At 47.2% G+C, this 19,878-nt stretch overlaps 1 protein-coding gene across 6 annotated transcripts; it reads right to left on the minus strand.

Moving 5' to 3' along the window:
* Positions 1-513: 513 nt before the first annotated feature.
* Positions 514-18,981, minus strand: PIK3IP1 (phosphoinositide-3-kinase interacting protein 1). Of its 6 annotated transcripts, none has more exons than XM_065567869.1 (8): positions 18,890-18,981; positions 13,247-13,327; positions 8,896-9,168; positions 7,921-8,037; positions 7,586-7,702; positions 4,620-4,808; positions 4,397-4,475; positions 514-2,100 (listed from the first exon to the last, which is right to left on the minus strand). In XM_065567869.1, exons 3-8 carry the CDS (start codon positions 8,960-8,962, stop codon positions 1,893-1,895), a joined length of 777 nt encoding a protein of 258 aa, XP_065423941.1. In that variant the 5' UTR covers positions 8,963-9,168; positions 13,247-13,327; positions 18,890-18,981; the 3' UTR covers positions 514-1,892. The 6 variants fall into 6 exon arrangements, with proteins under 6 accessions (XP_065423941.1, XP_065423939.1, XP_065423940.1 ...); XM_065567867.1 differs by lacking the exon at positions 18,890-18,981 and adding an exon at positions 14,172-14,429; XM_065567868.1 differs by lacking the exon at positions 18,890-18,981 and adding an exon at positions 14,172-14,374 and having other exon boundaries at positions 13,247-13,338.
* Between the last annotated feature and the right edge of the window lie 897 nt (positions 18,982-19,878).

Genomic DNA, 19,878 nt, shown 5'->3' on the forward strand with positions numbered 1-19,878 from the left:
TGGGTTGTAGCTCTCAATGGGTATGTCTAGACTTACTTCCTGGTCCGGATGTAAGCAATCGATCTTCTGGGATCGATTTATCGTGTCTTGTCTAGACGCGATAAATCGATCCTGGAAGTGCTCGCCATCGACGCTGGTACTCCAGCTCAGCGAGAGGAGTACACGACATCGACGGGGGAGCCTGCCTGCCGCGTCTGGACCCGCGGTAAGTTCGGACTAAGGTACTTCGAATTCAGCTACGTTATTCACATAGCTGAATTTGCGTACCTTAGTCCGAAGTGGGGGGTTAGTGTGGACCAGGCCAATGGAGCAAAGGGTGAACTACAATGGCCTTAATTATTCTTTCCTTTCACTGCTTTGCAGTTTAGGGGGCCTTGCCTGGGTTTGAATAATGCTGTTAGCCTGCTTGTGTGGCTACGTGCCCTGAAGGAGCTGAAACGTGTTCAGAAAGGCATCCTGAGCTGGTCCCATTTCCTACCTGTGAGCTACTTCTTCAATTGAAGCCCACACAGGTTTCCAGAGAACCTTTTTATTTTCCTTTTTAAGCTTTAATACAAGGTAGCACGATATGCATCTTTATTTTATTATGAGGTATTTAAAATATTTACAAAGAAATGGTATTCAAAGGCTTTTAAAAAAACATTTTCCCTTTTCTGTACCATCTAAACATCAACACTTAATCTCTACTCCATAAATCTCCTTAAAGTAGATGGGTAGAAAACCTTATTTGGATGGCTTGAACCCTGCTGCAAAGATGGGGATGTGCATTTCTCTGAATTAGTCCTACACAGATTATGAACCACCCCACTCTGAGAACCAAGTGCTTCTTGCTCATATACGTGCCCTAAAATCTTTATCTAGATGGGCCAGTTTGGATAAACAACCCCTGCAGTGTGACCTCTCCTGCAGCCTCTGCAAGGGACACAGAACAGCATGCACCAGGCCTTGATGTGCCTGCAATAGGGCAGCTGTTTTATCTTTCCAGTTGCATTCACCCTAGGACTGGTTTAAACTCTTGGTTGCTGGAAATACACCTCCCTGGGGAAAGTCTGAAAGGAATTCAGAAATGGCTACTATCCCTTTAAGCAGCAAAGAGTACTTGGCCACTCTCCCTGAAGCTGAGTGAGGGGTTGTCTACCTTCCCTCCACTTTTGAAATACTCCTGCTCCTCTCCTGCCCTAGCAGACAGCCCAGCTCGATGCTCTGGAACCAGGCTCCTGTTGTACCAGCCAAGGAGAGTGGGAATGGGTCCCGGGCACTGGAAGACTTTGCTTTATGAGCAGCTGGAGCGAGATCTCTTAAGCAATGCATTGGGGCTAACCATCTCCCTCCCCTTTAACCAAACCTTCTGTCTCCCAGCTGAAACCGAGCTCTTCACTTGCCCATACTGATAGTTGGCAGTTGACTCTTCCCCTTCTCTAAAAGAAATTTGCCCAAGACAGCTTTTCTCCTATTAAAGTAAAATGTAAAACTACATTCATAGTCTACATAACCCTGCTGTAAAGCTCCCCCCTGTCTGATACTGCTGCTGCATCAGCTTACAGGCTGAAATGCATCTAACACTTGTCAAAAGGGAAGGGAACAGAAAAAGAGGATGTTGAGAGTTCCCATTCTGAAGTGTGGGGCTACACTGGCACATTGCTAGCTTGGGAAACCACTCCCCCTCCACTGCTGTAGTAATGCCTGGAGATGAAAGGGGTTGCACCAGTCCCCAGGTGGAACAAGTCCTGCTAGCCACACAATGAACCGCCCCATTTCAGTGCATCTCCAAGTCCTGTCATTTGCTGGAATTCATCAACAAAAAAATACAAATGAACCCCCCACTCCCAAAACAAGAGACTGGGGTCTTAGCCTCAATCATTTCAACCTGTGCCTCTCCTGACCCTAGCTCCTCAGGCACCAGGAGTACCTGCCTGGCCTATGAGAGGTGCATTGCCATCATGTGCCTCCTCCACAGGGGTCTGGTTGGTGTGCACTTCTATCGTGTTCTCATCCACAAGCTCACAGGCCTGGTTCGTGAAGGCAGAAAGTGGAAGGGTGATGCGCTGCATTTCCCGCTCATAAACGTTCTGCTCGTGCTGCTCCTTCAAGTCTTTGGCCCTAGAAAGAAAACCAGAACAGATGTGCTGAGTGCTGACTGCAGTAAGGTCAGTCCCTACAAGTGGGCACTGGCCCAAAGGAGCTGCAGCAGAAGGGAAGAGGCTACTGCTCCAACAAAAGACCAGACCTTCAACAGGAATGTGAGATGCTGGGTTTTTCCCCAAACTTCCAACTCCAGTGGTGAAAGCACCCAGGCAAACAGAGCCAGGTGGGGTGTGGGGGGAGGTTTGTATTCATCCAGTAATACAATATCATGGAGGAATCAGGTTAAAGGTTAGAGCCAGTCCGCTCCCACCTGTCACTGGACTCAAGGCCCGGACAGTAGCTATGGAAACACCATGTGACAGCTATCTGGATTTTAGTTTATGGTTCTGTCTTGAGTCCCTGTAAGATGCAGGACTGCTGAGTCAAAGCAGGAGCTACCCCTGTTTAGAGAAGCCATTAACTGTGAATGGTAGGAAAGGATCCAAGAGCTCTGGGTGGTGGCTGGCACTTGCACAGGTGAGGTGGGATAAACACACACTTTAGGCAACGAGTATCTTCCAGAAAGCAAACTGAGTTAATGGCACTGCTCAGAGTAGGTGTGTAATGATCTTATGTGCCTGCTGTGTTCCAAAGAGACTTGTTTCTCCAAACTACCTGACCCCTCACATGATAGCAAGGAAGGTGACACGTCTTCAGTGTCTGGTGCCAAGAAGTGGCTTTTTTTTTTAAATGAGTGACAGTTATTGAACTCTATAGCGAAGGTAATTAATGAGAAACCAACCAGTTTTGTTTTTTATTTTTAAGACAAGTGCGACATGCAAAATTTAACTCTAACTGGGAAGCCAATTCACCTGAACATGGCTAGCTGAAAAGGGAAAAAACTGAAGCATCCAGTGCTGACCCTGTGTGAAGCTTGAACGTGAGCTATTTTGAATTAAGGGAGGGGCTACTAAGTGTCAAGACTCCCCAAAATCCAAATCTTCTCACAACAAAGACAGTCCTGGCAGAGCCAGGCCCCAATTCAATGGAAGTCTGGTGGATCAGAAATTACATTTCAGACTATACTCTGCTTCAGCCCTGGAGTAGCCAGCTCCCATTCAAGGGGCTAGAACAGCTTCCAGGGTTTATTGCCAGACAGTTCTAGTGCAGTCTAACGTTCTTTCTTCCCTCCACCCCCCGCCAGTCGTCTCTATCTACCTTCACTAGCACCCTGAATCATGCTCATTAGCAAGTGCTAGATTCATGCTCTAACCTTATGTAACAATGTTGGAGTCTCTGCTGTCCAAGCTTGCTGATGCATCTTATGTAAGGACTTGGCTCAGCCTGGGAGGGACTCATTCTGCTTCACTAGGAGAGGTTGGCAGCTAGCTACAAGAGTTAAGCCCTAAAGCAGGGATGTGATAATCGCTCTGTGGCTGTCTGTCTGGAATGCTATAGACAAACTGCAGGCCCGATCAGCCGGTCAGGTGCACATGTAACTCTGACTGAACTGAAGGGGAGTTGAGTAGGTGCAGCTGTCAGGCTAACTGGGCCATGCAATTCAAAGGACACATTTAGGAAAGGGAAAGAATTATGATTCTACCCTGTTTTCACTCAAATAGATGAAGGCATAAACACGAAAGGGAGCGATGGCTTCGACTGCCATGAGTAGGAAGGGGAAGAGTGGGCTCAGGCCGGGGAAGACACAGAACAAAGGGCAGGTTACTGGGGTTTGGGTGTTTGTTTTTAAATACATCTGTTATTATGGTCTCACTGTGTTAGGGCCTAATCCTATGAGGTACTTAACTCCCACTGATTTAACAGAGTAGCCAGTGCTTATGACTCGCAGATGTGCTGCCAGGTCCATATTGGGGAATCACAGGCAGATTGGCCAGTGTTTCTACATAACTGCAGCCCTGCCAAGGGCCTCTGACCTGCAATCATGGAAGGAAATTCCAGAGCTTAATAAATCTTGTTTCTGAAAAGTTTCATAGGGCAAGTGGTGAAAGCTCCGTCAATCAAGACATAAAAAACTATACGGTGCAGCATCCTGGAGGCTATACTTCAAGGGGAGTGGGCTCCTCCACTGGCCCTGGGGGAGGGAGTGTTATTATGGGACCTAATACCTCTGTGTTTAAATGAGTTCCATCGAGGCTATGACAAGACCAGATCTCACAGCACCATCACCACCACCAATGTATAAGAGCCTACCCTTCTCAGAGTCCTGCATGAACTGGGACTTAGGTGTTATCTATAGTAGCTCAGAATTTCCTGACTTTTATAGGCCTGTATCACAGCCACAATGCAAACTCTTGATCCAGAGACTACTTACCTTTTGTAGATGTAGCCCACAACAATGCCAGCTCCAATGGCAATGATTATCACCATCATGATTAAGGCCATCACATAGCCTGTGGAAAAGGAGCAGAAGCAACAAAGTTAGGAACAAGGCAGCACCTCAGCCTCTATGTACAGCAGTGGCTTTAGGGTTCAGAAAAGAAACATCCTGTTGTAGTCCCACTGAGGAATCTAGAGAGTGTTCCTGGAGGTCATACCTAATGTTCCCAAGTCCTTCTTTTCCTTGGAGTTCATCCGGACTCTCTGACTGATCCCAATGACGGGCTGCACCGCAGCTGCCTCGCTCCGGGCTGGTAAAGTATCAGCTGGTTCAAATACCTGGTCTATCCCCGGAGATACCTCAGCCGCAACTGTAGGGACCAGAGTCTCTGTGGAGGAAGTAACACCTGTTGGGGAAAAAAAATACATTAAAATATTAAAGTGTGTCACCAAAGTTTCATAGCAACAGCTATCTTGTGAACGGGGCACAAACCCATCTCAGACCCAAAACCCTGGGACCTTCCTCATCTTAGACTGACAAATACTCCCACTCCCCCTTAGATGTTACAATGCCTCCCTACAGATGGGAGAAAACACACACACTTTTCAGTTCAACTGCTGCTAAAGGTCAAGAGCAATCTAGGCAACTGGCAGAGCAAAGCACCAAAACAGGAGTAAGAGAACAGAGGTGAGAACTGAACCCAGAGCATTAATCAAAGGGCCACCAGGTAAATCCATTTGTAGCTCAATATACAGAGGAAAAAAAAAATCACACTGAACAGCAATGACCAAGCTGATCAATATCCCCATACTGAACTCTTGCAGGAGCCCCCGCTGTTGTTCTATTTCCCTCCTGCCTCAACATTCTTGAGCGGGAAAGGCCTGCGTGGGATTGGTCTATGAAAGAATTTAAATCCATCACCACTCTCTTATTTACAGCTTGCTACCAAACAGCCCTTGTGAAAGAGTGAAGGGAAGAGGGGGAGCACTCGCTCTGGGTCCACCATCTAGCTCACCTTTCATATTCCTGACAAAAGCTAAAGGGGGGGGTCAGCTCACGGCACTGGCAATATAAACCTTTCACATCCTAGTAAAGCATCATCCATGTGTCTCACTAATCTTCATATTCCATTTCATACGACTACTGTGGAGTAACGAAGGCCATACCAGCAGGACACACTTCTACTCCCTGTCTGACCTAGCCCTAGACAAGAAAAACTACCTTTTTGGAGGAGACCCTCACACTCACTATGCTGCCATGACTGAAAGCCACCCTCCATAGAATCTTTTCTATGGGTCTCAGAACCCCCATCCCACACATATGATGGCAACGTTCCTTCCTTTAGGCATTTTTCCTTGGAGCATTTTGATTCAATACCTTCAGAGTCTGTGATCATCCAGACTGACTTCCCGTATAACATAGACCATAGGACTTCCTTGAATTAATTTCTCTTTGAACTATAGCATATCTTTTAGAAAAAAACTATTATGTGATTCGGGGGGAAGGGGGTGTTGGGTTGGTAACAGGCAGGAGACCATCAGGAAATAAGGGTCCCTCTGCAGAGGGATGTTACTTCACACAGTGTCTTTCAGAAAAGAAGAGCATAGGATCTGGCAGGAGCTATCCCTGGGGAAGAGAAAACAATGGGACAGGCCCTTCCCCGGGCAGACACACCACAGCAGGGAAGGTGGGTTTAATCTGACAAAATGGCTGAATCCCTGGCAACTGCACCAATTGCTCAGCATATTGGCTCCCAATTCCAGGCAGTTCCCCAGGCCTAGGACTTTTAAATAAAGAGCCATAAATAGGGAACATCTGCTCTGCTTTGTCCTTAATGAGAAGCAGTCCCAGGGTAGGATTGAGAAGACTGAGGGAGGCAAGAATTCTGAATCCTGCCTGGGGTGGGGGATTACATGCAAGGAGGGACATGCTCTCCTTTAGAACAAAAGGGTGGGTAGAAAGACATGCATGGGGTCTCTTGGAAATCCTCCCAGCTTGGTATTGTCTGCAAACTTTATAAGTGTAGCCTCTATTATTATCTAAATAATGTTTGAAGATATTAAACAGGACCAGACCCAAAACTGATCCCTGCAGTATCCCACTGGTTATGCCCTTCCAGCTTGACTGTGAACCACAGATGACTACTCTCTGGGAACATTTTTTTAACCAAAACAAATTTTGAAATGAAAGATGGGGGTGTCTGGGGGAGGTTTGGGGGGCACAGACTCTCAGACAGTACAGAGGAGAGCAAACAAGCAGATAGTTCAGACAGGATCAGTGCAGCTGTGTTCTGAATTGTGCATGTTCTAACATTTTCCCTGGAGCAGTCCTAAACAGATTATTCCCCACTCGAATACCTCTATCAGGAAGATTTTCCTGGTATGCCTGTTCTTCCCTTTCTTAATTTCTTCCTGTTGACCCTAACTATTCCCCCATCAGACAACTCCTCTCCATACCTGTAGGTGGCTAGCCCATCCCCCTATCAATCCCACTGGGTCCAGTCTGGATAGCTTTACTTGTTTAATCTTTGCCTCCAGCCCCCTGTGGTTTCACGGGTGCCCCAGCTGTTTGGGAAGCTCCCCACAAGCTGGTGCCTGAGCCTTACAGTCCCTGACATTCTGCTGCTCTTCGCTCCCTCCAGTTTGTCAACATCTGGGCTACCCACCCTGACATGGCCTTTCCCTGCAGTGACCCTAGGGGGACTAGGGGTGGTGGGGAGGCGGCTGCGCAGATTCTCCCTCTGGGGCGCGAGACACAGCCCAAGAGGCAGACCCACACGTGGGAAGGGCCGGGATGACGTCACGGAGGGGGCCCTGGAAAGGGGTGGGGGACGGCGGCTCACTCCACGTGCAGGGGGCGGGGATAGCCCCGCCCTGGGGGCGGGATCAAATTGTTTACACGCCGAGCTCTCGCCGCTGGGATGACATCATCCCAAAACGGGAGACCAATCGCAAGCCCCTAGAAGCTTGGCAACAGGGCAGCCAATCCCGCTGCAGCAGGGGTGGGGACTGGGAACTGCACCCCCTCGTTTTTTACCCGATGCGCTCCCCCTGCGCACGTGCCCGGGCCCCGCTGACCCCACGCGGGGACAGCAGCGGGCACGTGGCCCCGCAGCGGGTGGGGGGCTCGCGCCAGCCCGGGGAAGCGCGCGGGGAGCCCAGCGCCGGGCGGAAGCCCGCTCACCTGGGCAGGGGGCGATGTCGCAGGGGCTCCGCTCCGGGATTCCGGCCTCGCCGCTCACGTAGCACCAGGGGGCCGCATCGCCGTCGGGGTTCCGGCAGCTGCTGTGATCCTCGGAGACTGGGGGGCGGGAAAGATGGTTAATGCGCTGCAGGGGCAGGGGCTGGGCTTTCACCCCCACCCAGCCCGGGAGGCGCACACAGGAGCGGGGAGCTGGGGGGCACGGGGACAATAACACAACTGAGGAGCTGTTTGGAGCCACCCCCTGCTATAAAACCCGCCCACCGCCGAGTAGCCGCTTCGGCCGCCCCCGCGGTGGGGGAGCCGAGCGCACCTACCTGCAAGGAGAGCGGAGCTGTAGTTTCTCCCCACCGCCAGCCAGTTCAAGCACGGGTCACCGCTCGAGGTGATCTGTTGGCTACCCCGGTAGGACACTCCATTGCCACGGACACATTCTGGAGAGAACGAGAGAGCCCCACAGCCACTGAAACTGCGCCCGCTTTGTAACCCACAGCAGCACCCCCTGGTAGCGGCGCCCCACGCTGCCTCCGTCTTCTCGCCTCTTCCTTCATCGCACCGTTAAAACATCAAAGCACCAAACACCCTCCCCTGACGCCATGACATTTCCGATGTAAATGGGGGCAAGTCTGTTAGCACAGCCAAGCAACTCTGCCGGGCTGCTGCTTCGCCTGGGTTTAAGACTCTTTAAACTGCGCCGCAGGGGAGGTTGGGCAACCAGCTCCTCTGATCTTCAAACTGGCACATAAAATAGGCCCAGTCCCCTTGAGTGCAGGGACGGGACTACATGTCCTCTCCGGGTCCCTACCCGGCCTATGATTCTATCAAAGGGTACAGAAGACGTGACCGATCTCTAGACGCAGGGACAGTGGGGGTGCGGAAAGTGGAAACCATGCATTGGGTTGTTACTACTACTTCAAGCCAGGGAGAGCTGCCGCACCCCTAGTTCTAGCACCCCTCCGAAGGGGTGGCACAGAGAAAGGGGGGATGCTCCGAAGGGGTGGCACAGGGAAAGGGGGGGATGCTCCGAAGGGGTGGCACAGGGAAAAGGGGGGGGGGATGCTTCCCTACCAATCTCAGCCCCTGGCAGAGACAGAAGGATTTTCAGGAGGCTGAGGTTTGCCTTTGTTCCTGGTAACAAAGATGGAGCTCGGAGTCCCTCTCTCCGAAATCATACGGAATAAGACACCCCGACCCCATAGCAGGGCAATGCAGGCTCCATCGCCTGCCCCCCAGCTCGGGGAGCTCTTGGGAGCAGGGTACGTGTGTGTGATATGGGGGGGTTCAGCTCTCACCTTCGGTGGCAGACGCTGCTGTTAGCAGCGCGGCGCTGAGAAGCAAAGCTTGCACCCCGTCCAGCATCCTTGATCCAACCGGGCACCAGCAAAGGCTGAAGAAGTAGCCGTGGAAGTCTCAGCAATCTGGGAACGCTGCTCCCTGTCTCGCTCCGCTTTGGCCTCGGCCCCTGCTTTGCAGTTGGCAGATGTCTTGTTATTTTCTCCTTTGGTAAACAGGCTGGGCTCAAGCTCACTGCAGCGAAGGCTCCTCCTCTCGTTTAACTCTGGGTCCTAAACATGCAGCGAGAGAAAAACAGCTGCAGCAGAGAGAGTGGCGGAGCAGGCACCCCAGGGTCTGTGCGCCCGACCCCTGGCGCTGAGAGTTTCGAGGAGTCAGTAATATAAACGGTGAAACAGAAGCTCTAGCGCAAACCCCGGCAACCGGGGCTTTCACGTCCCCGGACCTCCGAAGGTTTTGCACGATTCTGGGATCGGCGAGGGGCGCCCAGGAACCAGTTATAGCCGGAGTTAAATCGCATTTAACCCCTCCGTGTCTGTTGTGTGCACACAGGGCGTAGTGGAAACTCTTCAACTCCTTCGGCCTACTGCCTATGGGGAGGCGGTGTGCTTCTGCTCTGCGGCACCACTCTCACCCTCTGCTGCAATCTCTTCGGGGATAATAATCCCCAGGCCCACACCCACAGACACACCAAGGAATATACACACCATTCAGAGATGGAGAGAGAGAGGCAGGGCCTGAAAAAAATTGCCCCCCCTTTAAGGTAGTCTTTGTTTCAACCCTGCCATCCAAACTTTGTATATTATGCTAGATTCATGTTCCAACAGGGTTCTTGGGAGTCCAGCAATGCAGCTGCTCCTTGATCTGTCTGCAAGAGACACTAGTGTAATGGCAACAGAGGGGCCTGTGGCACCTTTCATAGAATATCACGGTTGGAAGGGACCTCAGGAGGTCATCTAGTCCAACCCCCTGCTCAAAGCAGGACCAATCCCCAGACAGATTTTTACCCCAGGTCCCTAAGTGGCCCCCTGAAGGATTGAACTCACAAGCCTGGGTTTAGCAGGCCAATGCTCAAATCACTGAGCTATCCCTCCCCCTTTAAGGCTAACAGAAGTATTGGGAGCATAAGCTTTTGTGGGTAAGAACCTCATTTCTTCAAATGCAAGTGTAATGGCACAACTTTCCCCTTACCACCTTCAGCAATGAATCCCTCTGTGCCACTAGTCACCCATGGAGGGAGTTAGGTAAACTTGATTTCCTGTGTGACAATGCATGTTATGAAACAACGCCATTAGATGTTTTTTGCTGGTCTAATGGATTGATTGGTAACAGTGTAGGGTGACCAGATGTCCCGATTTTATAGGGACAGTCCCGATATTTGGTTTTTTTTTTTTAATATGGGCTCCTATTACCCCCCCACTCCCTGTCCTGATTTTTCACACTTGCTATCTGGTCAGCCTATAACAGTGTGATGATAGCCACAGAAGGGCCATGCTTGCTGTCCCACAGGAATAGTGCCATGGAAGTGAGGGTTTGAAGAAAAATAGGATTCTAGAGTGAAGAAAGATGGATGTTATTCTATTCAGGTTCTTATACTGCAGCGCTATGGTATCTGAGGGAAGGTATTTGCAAAGTAGAAAGAAAAATATTTTTGCATAACAGTTGGCAGGAAACCTGGTAGGGTTCATCTATACTATTGAAACTGGGGTGCATGCGTTTGCCTGTCTCAGCTTCTTCCTACAGCCTTGAAATCAGTGACAGAACATGTCTGCACGATGTGGGAGAGATAGACCCAGGTTGGCACCTTTTAGACAAGATCCTGAGCTTAATCATGTGCAATTAATAATAGTATATTAGAAACAAACCTGAGCTGCTGGAGTTAATGAAGGTGTTTATAGCTATAATTGCTTGTTATTACCAAAAATATTTCCCTTCTCCAACAGCTTAATAGAGGGAGAAAGAAATAATTTGTCTCACAAGTGTAGCTTCCCGATTTTCAGCTACAAGATGGGTCACAGGCCCCATTTTACATATTAATGTGTGATTCCTTCCAACCTCTACCAATCTGGATCCTTGGCCTCCATATTCATGACCTCTTTGGTTTTCCCAAGGATCCTAATCCTGCTCTTTTTAGTCTGGATATGAGGAGGAATTTCTCTCTTTTAGAAATTTACACAGGGGGAGATGGCCAATAAAGGGCTCCCTCTTTACCTGTAACTACCAAGGTACACCCTTATTTCCTAATTTGGGTTCCTCTGAGTTTGCCATAGTAAGCAGGAGATCCCAAACAATGTCACTAAACCTGGTGGTACTCACTAACACACAGGCTATGCTTTCACCTCAAGGACATCAATTCCTAGAGCTTCTCCGCTTTTCTTTATTTAATCCCACATAATATAGAATCTGTGGCTCTGGTCCTAGCTTTCTGGAGAAATGTTCACAGCAGAGAATGAGAGGTGAAAACTCCCTGAAAAATACTGTTAGAATGCCTACAATGGAACCAACACTATCAAAATAATGCAACCTTTTTGTAGCAATTTAAAACAATAGGTTTAAAATAGTTATTTCTATTTTTAAATATGTAGGAGGCACTCAGATACTGTGATGAGGGTAACCATATGAGTACCTATATTGACAGACTGTTGTTTCCTGTTTTAGACAAATTAAAACCATCAGCTAAAATATTCATCCCTTCTGGATGGGAGAAAGTCTCTAAAAAGGTCTAGGGAGGAAGGATGCGCTTGTGGTTAAGGCATAAGACTGTGAATACAAGGTTCTATTTCTGGCTGTGCCACAGAGCTTGTGTGTGACCTTGGGCACTCCACTCTCGCCTCTGTGCTTCATTTTCACTTTCTATAAAATAGGGGTAGTTAATCATGATTTCCTACCTTAGAGGGATGTTGAGAAGATCAGTGCTTATAAAATGTTTTGGAATCATCACATGGAAGCTGCTAAGAGAGTGAAAAGTATTTTTATACCAGAAGGCTACAAGGTCTAATGGCTAATGGATGACTGGGCATCCAGCAAGTGTATATATTCTACTGGTTCTCCACATGATCTTGGTGAAGTTAAGCTTCCTGGGGCTTGTTTCAACACCTGTAAAATGGGTATATTAGTACTCACCCACCTTTAAAGGACTTTGGCATCATTGGTGAAGGAAGCTGCATAAGTACTGGGTTCCCACTAGCTGAAATGTCTGCTCTGTTTAAATGCTTTATATTTTACTGTGGGGACAGACTCTTGCTAGGCCAGATTCCAAGGTCTTATTTCTGGCAGTACTTTCACTGAAGTCTGTGGAAGTTTTGACTAAGGCTGTAGGATCAGGCCCTCTGAATTCTGCCTAGATTGAAGCTGATGGAAAGTACACCTAGGCATCCAAGGGCAGAATTTAGCCTTAGCTGTTTGCAGTGTGAGAAACCGTTGTTAAATCAAATTGATTTATTTTAGCTCATCCCATGAGACAAATTAAAGCTTCATAGCCATCTACACCAGAGACACCTCCTTACCCTCAAACTGATCCAGAAACTGCAGGGCTGGGGAGAGATCTGTGGAAACAACACTCAAATTTTCCCAATCCTCCCTCCTGTATATCAGGGTATGAGCTGTGCTTCTTATCCTACACAACTAAGTTCACTCAAAACTGTATGAACTTCCAGTCGAATCAGGGAATCTAGGAGGGACTCAAAAGCTGCATCCGAAGAAGTGGGCTGTAGTCCACAAAAGCTTATGCTCTAATAAATTTGTTAGTCTCTAAGGTGCCACAAGTCCTCCTGTTCTTATTACCAGGAAAGCACAACAGCCTTTTCCACCTGTCTGACTTGTACACATTTCTTTTTTCCTTTTATCTCCAGTTTTTCTGGGATGCCAGGGCAGACTTAGGCCCTGCAGTTTGACAGAGCAAAGTCTAATGAGATGCCATGGAACTCCAGAGAGCGGGGAACTCCAGAATTAAAGCTGTGCCTGCTCATTAGGAATGGGTTGAATCTATTTGCTCTGTTCTTACAGCTGAGAGCTTCTGTTATTTTCTAGAGACTTTATTTGAAAAGGAGCTGTTCCATCGATTACTGGATGGATACCTCTGTGCTACATCCATGGCACTTCTCAATCAAGGATCTTGAAGCATTTCACAGAAGTACATTGGTATGCCATTTTACAGCTAGGGAAATGGAGACAGAGAGGTTATGTGATTTTCTCAAGTTTGCATTGTGAATCCCTGATCTAGGTTCTGTTCACAGCTCTGTCTTGTGCTCAGTTTGGTGCTTTAACCACTACACAATACTGCCTTCCATTGATATATCTGTATCCCCAAATGCAGACAGTGTCTGTACAGGCTGATATTATGGCATTTACCTTATAATAGCAGACCAAACTGTCACAGATGTTTTCTTCTTCCAGACTGTCCCTTTGGTTTTCTTTGTTCTACTTCTTCACCTGTGGAAAAACTTAATAAAGTTTAAAGAAATAAATATTCCAGGGTAGTTAAGCTCTGGAATAAGTGGCCTAGGAAGGTTGTGGAATCTGTCCTTAGATATTTTTAAGAGCAAGTTAGACAAAGATATGTCACAGATGGTCTAGATAATACTTAGTCCTCCCTTGAGTGCAGGGGACTGGACTAGAAGACCTATTGAGGTCCCTTCCAGACCTGTAATTCTATGAAAATAACAGTGGAGCTTACCTGCCACACAGAGTGCTGTGAGAATGAGGCAATGTTTGTAAAGGGCCCCGAAGACAGAAGGCAACAAGTATACTAAGTGTTCTTAAGTACTTACAACTCCAATAAAATGCAGATAATTCTGCAAACCATTCCTACTCCCAGACCGATCATAAAACAATGTCAGGGTTTCTCACCTAACAAAGTCATCCTTACAAGCTGCTTCAGGAGACAGAAAAATTCCAACACGTTATTTCTGGCTTACAAAAATGATGAGGAGGAGTCAGTCACAAGGACTGGGACAAAGGGACTCCAACTACACATGGAGTTTATGAAGTTGTGCGCCAACGTGCAGCAGCAGAATGACAAGACCGAGAGAGAAACCATGCATTACGGGTCAGAGGGGAGAGAGGGAGGGAAAGTTCTGACTCCACTGCTGGATCTCCCTGCTGGCATGTTAAAGAAACGGCTTTCCCCTCCCCCCTCCAATCCAAGAGCAGGAGCTACTGCCAAGTAAGTGCCAGCCAGAGCCTCCAGGACTAACAAGGAAGTCAGCAGGAGCAAAACAACCTGGTCTGATATTTGAACTGGTCTGGACAGGTTCAGAGAGTTTGCTCTACTTACTCAGAATGCTTTCGCTGATGAGTTTTCTGCCTGGTATATAATGAAAGGATAGAGGCACTAGCAGTGTAATCTGGGTCCTGTGGTTCAGAGGATGGCAAAGTAGCCCCTGTGGGTGACTGCAGGGCTTGAAGGGAGAGTTATATTTTTCCATCACAAAGGGGTCGGTGCTGAATGCCTTCAGCTCTTGCTGGCTACATTTGGAGTCAGGACACAACCTCCAGCATGACTGAACCCTTCAGAGAGCTACATCTTTCTATTGTGGCCTCTTTTGTGATAATCTGTACATCATTTTACCATGATGGTAATCAGTACCACTCATCACCAAAGCAAGCAAGCAACCCAGAGTTATTTGTATTCATGCAGGTCTATTTTGTAACAGACTCGATTTAGATTACTGTTGTCCTTGTCAGAACTCCCCCTTCCTGGTTTCTGGGCCAGGCACACAAATAACAAAACTGCTTGGATTACATAACCTGTTGTTTTTACTTGGTATGTGTCATGGCAGGATATCACCAAACCCTAGCTGTATTATTAGGCACAAGGCACAGCTGTCAGAGGAGGGGGTGATTTCCCAATCTAGGCTACGCCTCACACTTATCCTGTCTCTCTGCAGTTAAAGTGTGCTACTGCTGGAAAAACAGAGCCTGTCTCTTTAAGGGTGGAGGAGAAATGCCTTTGTGAGGAAGACAGCATGGTTTTAGTTGGGAGGCACCATGATCTAAGGGGTGAAAGCACAGGCCTTGAAGTCAAGAGCTCAAGATTTATGAATGTTAATTTTTTAGATCCAGTTTTCCCTACATCCAACATACAACCCAGTTAGCTCGCCACTTAGGGATCTCCAGAAAAATGAAACTGAAGGTTAGAAATGCTTTTAACTTTTTTTTTTCTTTTAAAGGAATTGTTCTCATATTTCCTCCTCCTCGTCTGCTGTTTAGTGTCTTCTTATATCGGAGATACTTGCCTCTAGGGTGACCAGATAGCAAGTGTGAAAAATCGGGACAGGGGGTGGGAGGTAATAGGAGCCTATGTAAGAAAAAGCCCCAAATATCAGGATTGTCCCTATAAAATCGGGACATCTGGTCACCCTACTTGCCTCACATTTTAAAGGCTGGTGCTGTGTGTCTGGGCCCTGGGGAGTGCTTAGGCCTCCCCTGGTGCCATCTTTCTGATTAACCAACCCAAATGTAACACTAACAGTTTCACTTCTCTAATGACACCTGGTTCATTGTGAGCCTAGTAGTCAACCAAATTTTTTTTCCTTCAACTTCAGAGTTGGATCTCTTCTGCAGCCTTCTTTACATGCCAAGTGATTCTGCTAATTCTCAAGCAGGTACAGATACAAAATTGTAATCTGAACAATAGTTTCGCAAGGAATCTTGTAGAATTGCTAGTTGTTTGATTACTTGATGCAGGTAAAATTCTACCGCTTATAAAGTCTTACTTGCTATGTTAACTTCAGACAATATACAATACCACACCACTAAGCTGCACAGAAATTTGAAAGTAAGCATTTGTCCAGCAATGGATCATGCTTCTGCATGAGATTTTGGCTCCAGAGGTACCAACCAGTGTTGCATTATCAGCTACGGATAGCTTTGCATCATACACTTCTCCAGCTTAGTACTTCATGGCTCTTACTGCTTCAACTGCATCTTCTTTCAGAGAGTTGTTTCACTGTAATACCCATGTGTCCAACGTGTTTCAAAACAATATCCCATTGACAAACGGATTGAAAATAAATGAAAATAGCCTGAATGACCCCCAAAAGGTTCACTCCTTCAGTACAACAGCCAGCAGCACTGCTCAGTACCAGGCTGATAGAATGGGTGCTACAGGACACAGAAACTGTTCAAGAGAAGCTCACGCATCTGTTTCTGCACTCCACTATTCTTTCCTTTCATGTGAGCTCCGTTGTCACAGCGTTGTTGTCACAGCGTTGCCCTCGCACATCTGCAAGAGGCAGTCCCATTTTATTTAACTTCTGGAGAAGAACTTCTGTCATGCCTGCACCACTTGAAACATCCAGTTTCACAAATACTAAGAAGCATTCCTGTATTTTCACATTTAGACCTTTTTTCCAGATCTTGTGGAAATAAATCTTACAATCACAGAAATGTCTACCGCTTGGCTATTATCCAGTGTGCAACCATGGACGACTAAGTAATATTTTGATTCCTTCACCATGGATAAGATTTTGCCTCTGATTTCTGATGCCAAAAGGTCAGTTAGCTCGTTCTAAATGTTTTTTTCCCCCAATGTAATGAAGATGGGACTATTTGACGTTATTCTTTGCAGAAATTCTTCCATAATGCCATCGGACAGGCCCATCAACTCCACAAATTTTAGGAAGTTTCCATTACCTGGTTCCTACAGCCTGTCTGAATGGCCTGGAAGAGCCAAATTCTGAACTGCAAGTGTCCAAGTAAGAGTGACAAGTCTATGCAGAACATCATGCCGGTGTTCTGTTTACACACTAAGTATATACTGATTATTTTGATCAACTATTACAGTTTAATCTCTCCTGCAGTCCATTCCACATCTGAATGATTAAATGTGATCAAGAGATTTTTCATGACTGCTGAAAGTGGCAGATACATTTTTCTAGTCTCAGATGCCACTGCTTGCCAATTTGGACTTGACATTCAAAGTAAAGATCTTGCAACAAAGGCAAAATACATGATCACTGCCACCCTACCTCAGCCCTGCACCTGGATCCTTGGCCTAATCTTGCACCACACTGCTATCCCCCACCTGGCCCCTTGCCCAGTCCCTCCCCCGCACTCACCCCTCAAAATGCACCACCCCTACCTCACCCCCCAGCAATCCCTGCACATGCCAGTCTGCCCCTCCGACCTTTCCAGAGGAGCTCCTCGCCCACACACTGGCAGCACTGCCAGAGACATGGTGGAGTTAAAGCGGTGGCTGCAGTGCGAGTGCGGGGCAGCGGCCAGGGACTGCCCAGGCAGCAGGGCCGACATGAGGAGCAGTAGGCATGGATTGGGATCAGCATGGAGCTGAACGGATTGCTGCACTTGTGGTGCAACCACCTGAGCTGCAGTTGCAATCTTCCCTGGCAGCCCCTCCCACGGCATCCCTCCCAGCTTCATCCCCCACGGCTGTTGCCTATCTGCTGCCTTAGTCTTGTCCTTGCAGAAAGGCAAATGTCTCTGGTTTTCCTCAATTGTGCACATCACAGACATGTGGAGACAGCACATTTTATAACTCCTACAATATGTACAACCTCTCTGCAGCTACTACAAACATGCAGAAGCCAGCCCTGCAAGAATGAGAGCACCTCCCCCTGCAATTCTGGTTTTGAGTTTTATTGAATCATAGAAATGTAGGGCTGGAAGGGACCTCAGAAAGACCCCTGTGCTGAGGCAGGACTGAGTAAACCTAGACCATCCCTGACAGGTATTTGTCTAATCTGGTCTTTAAAAACTTCAGGGATGGGGATTCCACAACCTCCCATGGAAGCCTGTTCCAACACTTAACAGCCCTTCTAGTTAGGAATTTTTTTCTAATTTCTAACCTAAATTTCCCTTGCTGCAGATTAAGCTCATTTGTTTTTGTCCCAGCTCCAGTGGACATGGAGAACAGTTGCTCACCATCCCTTTTTTAAACAGCCCTTCGTATATTTATTATGGCCACCCTCAAGACTAACATGACCATTTTTTTTTTTAAACCTTTACTCATAAGTCAGGTTTTCTAAATCTTTTATCATTGTTGTTGTTCTCCTCCTCTGGACTGTCTCCAATTTATCTACATCCTTGCTAAAGTGCGGCACCCAGAATTGAACACAGTACTCCAGCTGAGGCCTCACCAGCACCAAGTAGAGCCGGACTATTACTTCCCATGTCCTACATACAACATTCCTGTTAATACACACCAGAATATTAGACTCTTTTGCAAACGCGTCACATTGTTGACTCGTACTCAATTTGTGTTTCACTATAACCCCCAAATGCTTTTCAGCAGCACTATCACCCAGCCAGTTATTCCCCATTTTGCAGTTGTACATTTGATTTTTTCCTTGTGTTTATTGAATTTCATCTTGTTGATTTGAGACCAGTTCTCCAATTTGTCACAGGAGTGTTGAATTCTTAATCCTGTCTTTCAAAGTGCTTGCAACCCCTCCCAGCTTTGTGTCATCTGCAAATTTTGTAAGTGCACTCTCCACTCCAGTTTCCAAGTTATTAATGAAAATACTGAATATGGGACCCAGGACTGATCCAAGGGACCCCATTAGATACGTCCTCCCAGTTTGATAGCTAACCCCTGATAATTGCTCTCTGGGTAAGGTCTTTCAACCACTTGTGCACCCACCGTATTGTAATGTAATTTAGACCACATTTCCCTACATTGCTTATGAGAATATTGCATGGGACTGTGTCAAAAAAGTCTTATTAAAAATCAAGACATATCACATCTACTGCTTCCCACCCATCCACTCGGCCAGTAACCCTGTCAAAGAGTTTGCCATCTTCAACAGCAACTCTGGTTATGAAGTGAAGGTCCCAAGCTGCTGTATGAAGACCACAAGGATCCAGAAAGGCCTTTTCTCAGTGGGACAGGCAGTGTTACCTTGCCTCACCATACTATTTCTTACAAAATAAAGACACTGGGGTAGGATGCAGTGCACTTGACCAGTGAGTTAACACTTGACATGGGCAGGCTGCAGGGCTGTTTAAATAAAAGCATATTTATTTTAAAAGTACCCTTTCATCTTCATTCTCCTCCTGGTATTCAGTGGGGATGGCCAACGGATTGCATCTGCTCTTTCACACAGACACTTGTTGCTGGGTCACCTTCTCCTGAAGGAGTTAGAGAAATCTAATCAAGCAGGCACAGAGAAAGGATTGTGTGTGTTCAAAATAAGCCCATCCAAACATGTACACATTGCTGCTCAGGACAGCACAGCCCTCACACAACCCTGTGGCGACGGCAAGAGAAGCCCTGGTGAAGCTGGCAGGAGCTGTCCCTGCAAAGAGGGAAATTCAGAACTTGGAAACATACAGGCCGTCTCTCCCTGCACCCTGGGCTTCTATAGTCGGGCTCCAGAAAATCAACGCATGCACCCTGCAGGGTTAAATATCTCTTTTGGTTTATTACCATTTAAAATCAGTGTGTACCCCCTTGTACAAAGGCCTCAACTTCCAACAGAACCTACAAAAAATACACACAATAGAAACAAATAGGTGAGTAAAAGTAATTGCTTGATACAAATGGGTCCCTAAGACAGCTGAGGTGGCGAGTCAGGCTCAGTTTCAATAGAGGTAGACCTATAACTAGGCAAGAAATTTAATTAAAGTATGGAGAGAGTCATCCATCCTTATCAAAGCCTCACCTCCTGCTTCCATTGAAGATAGTGGCGAAATTCAATGGCAGCAGGATTGGGGCTATCCAGAGCCAGTGGCAAGCTTCTCTGCTCCCTCCCTTCCAAGGCACCATCTCTTCCATATGCCACTACATCAGAAGAAACATATTGTACCAGCTTTCCTGATTTACCCTCCTCACGCCATACATCAGTCATTCACTGTTTAGGACTTCTGAGAAAAGTCTTTTCATCTCAATACACCCTGTATCAGCATTAATTGCAGCAACTTTCCCTCTCTGCCTTACCATTGTGGTCTGACTTAAGTATCTCCCAATCCATGCCCTTGGGTTCTAACAGTTGGCAGAGTCAGCCTGACAATTCTGGGGAGAG

Source organism: Chrysemys picta, chromosome 15 (assembly GCF_011386835.1).
Source record: "Chrysemys picta bellii isolate R12L10 chromosome 15, ASM1138683v2, whole genome shotgun sequence".
Taxonomy (NCBI): domain Eukaryota; kingdom Metazoa; phylum Chordata; order Testudines; family Emydidae; genus Chrysemys; species Chrysemys picta.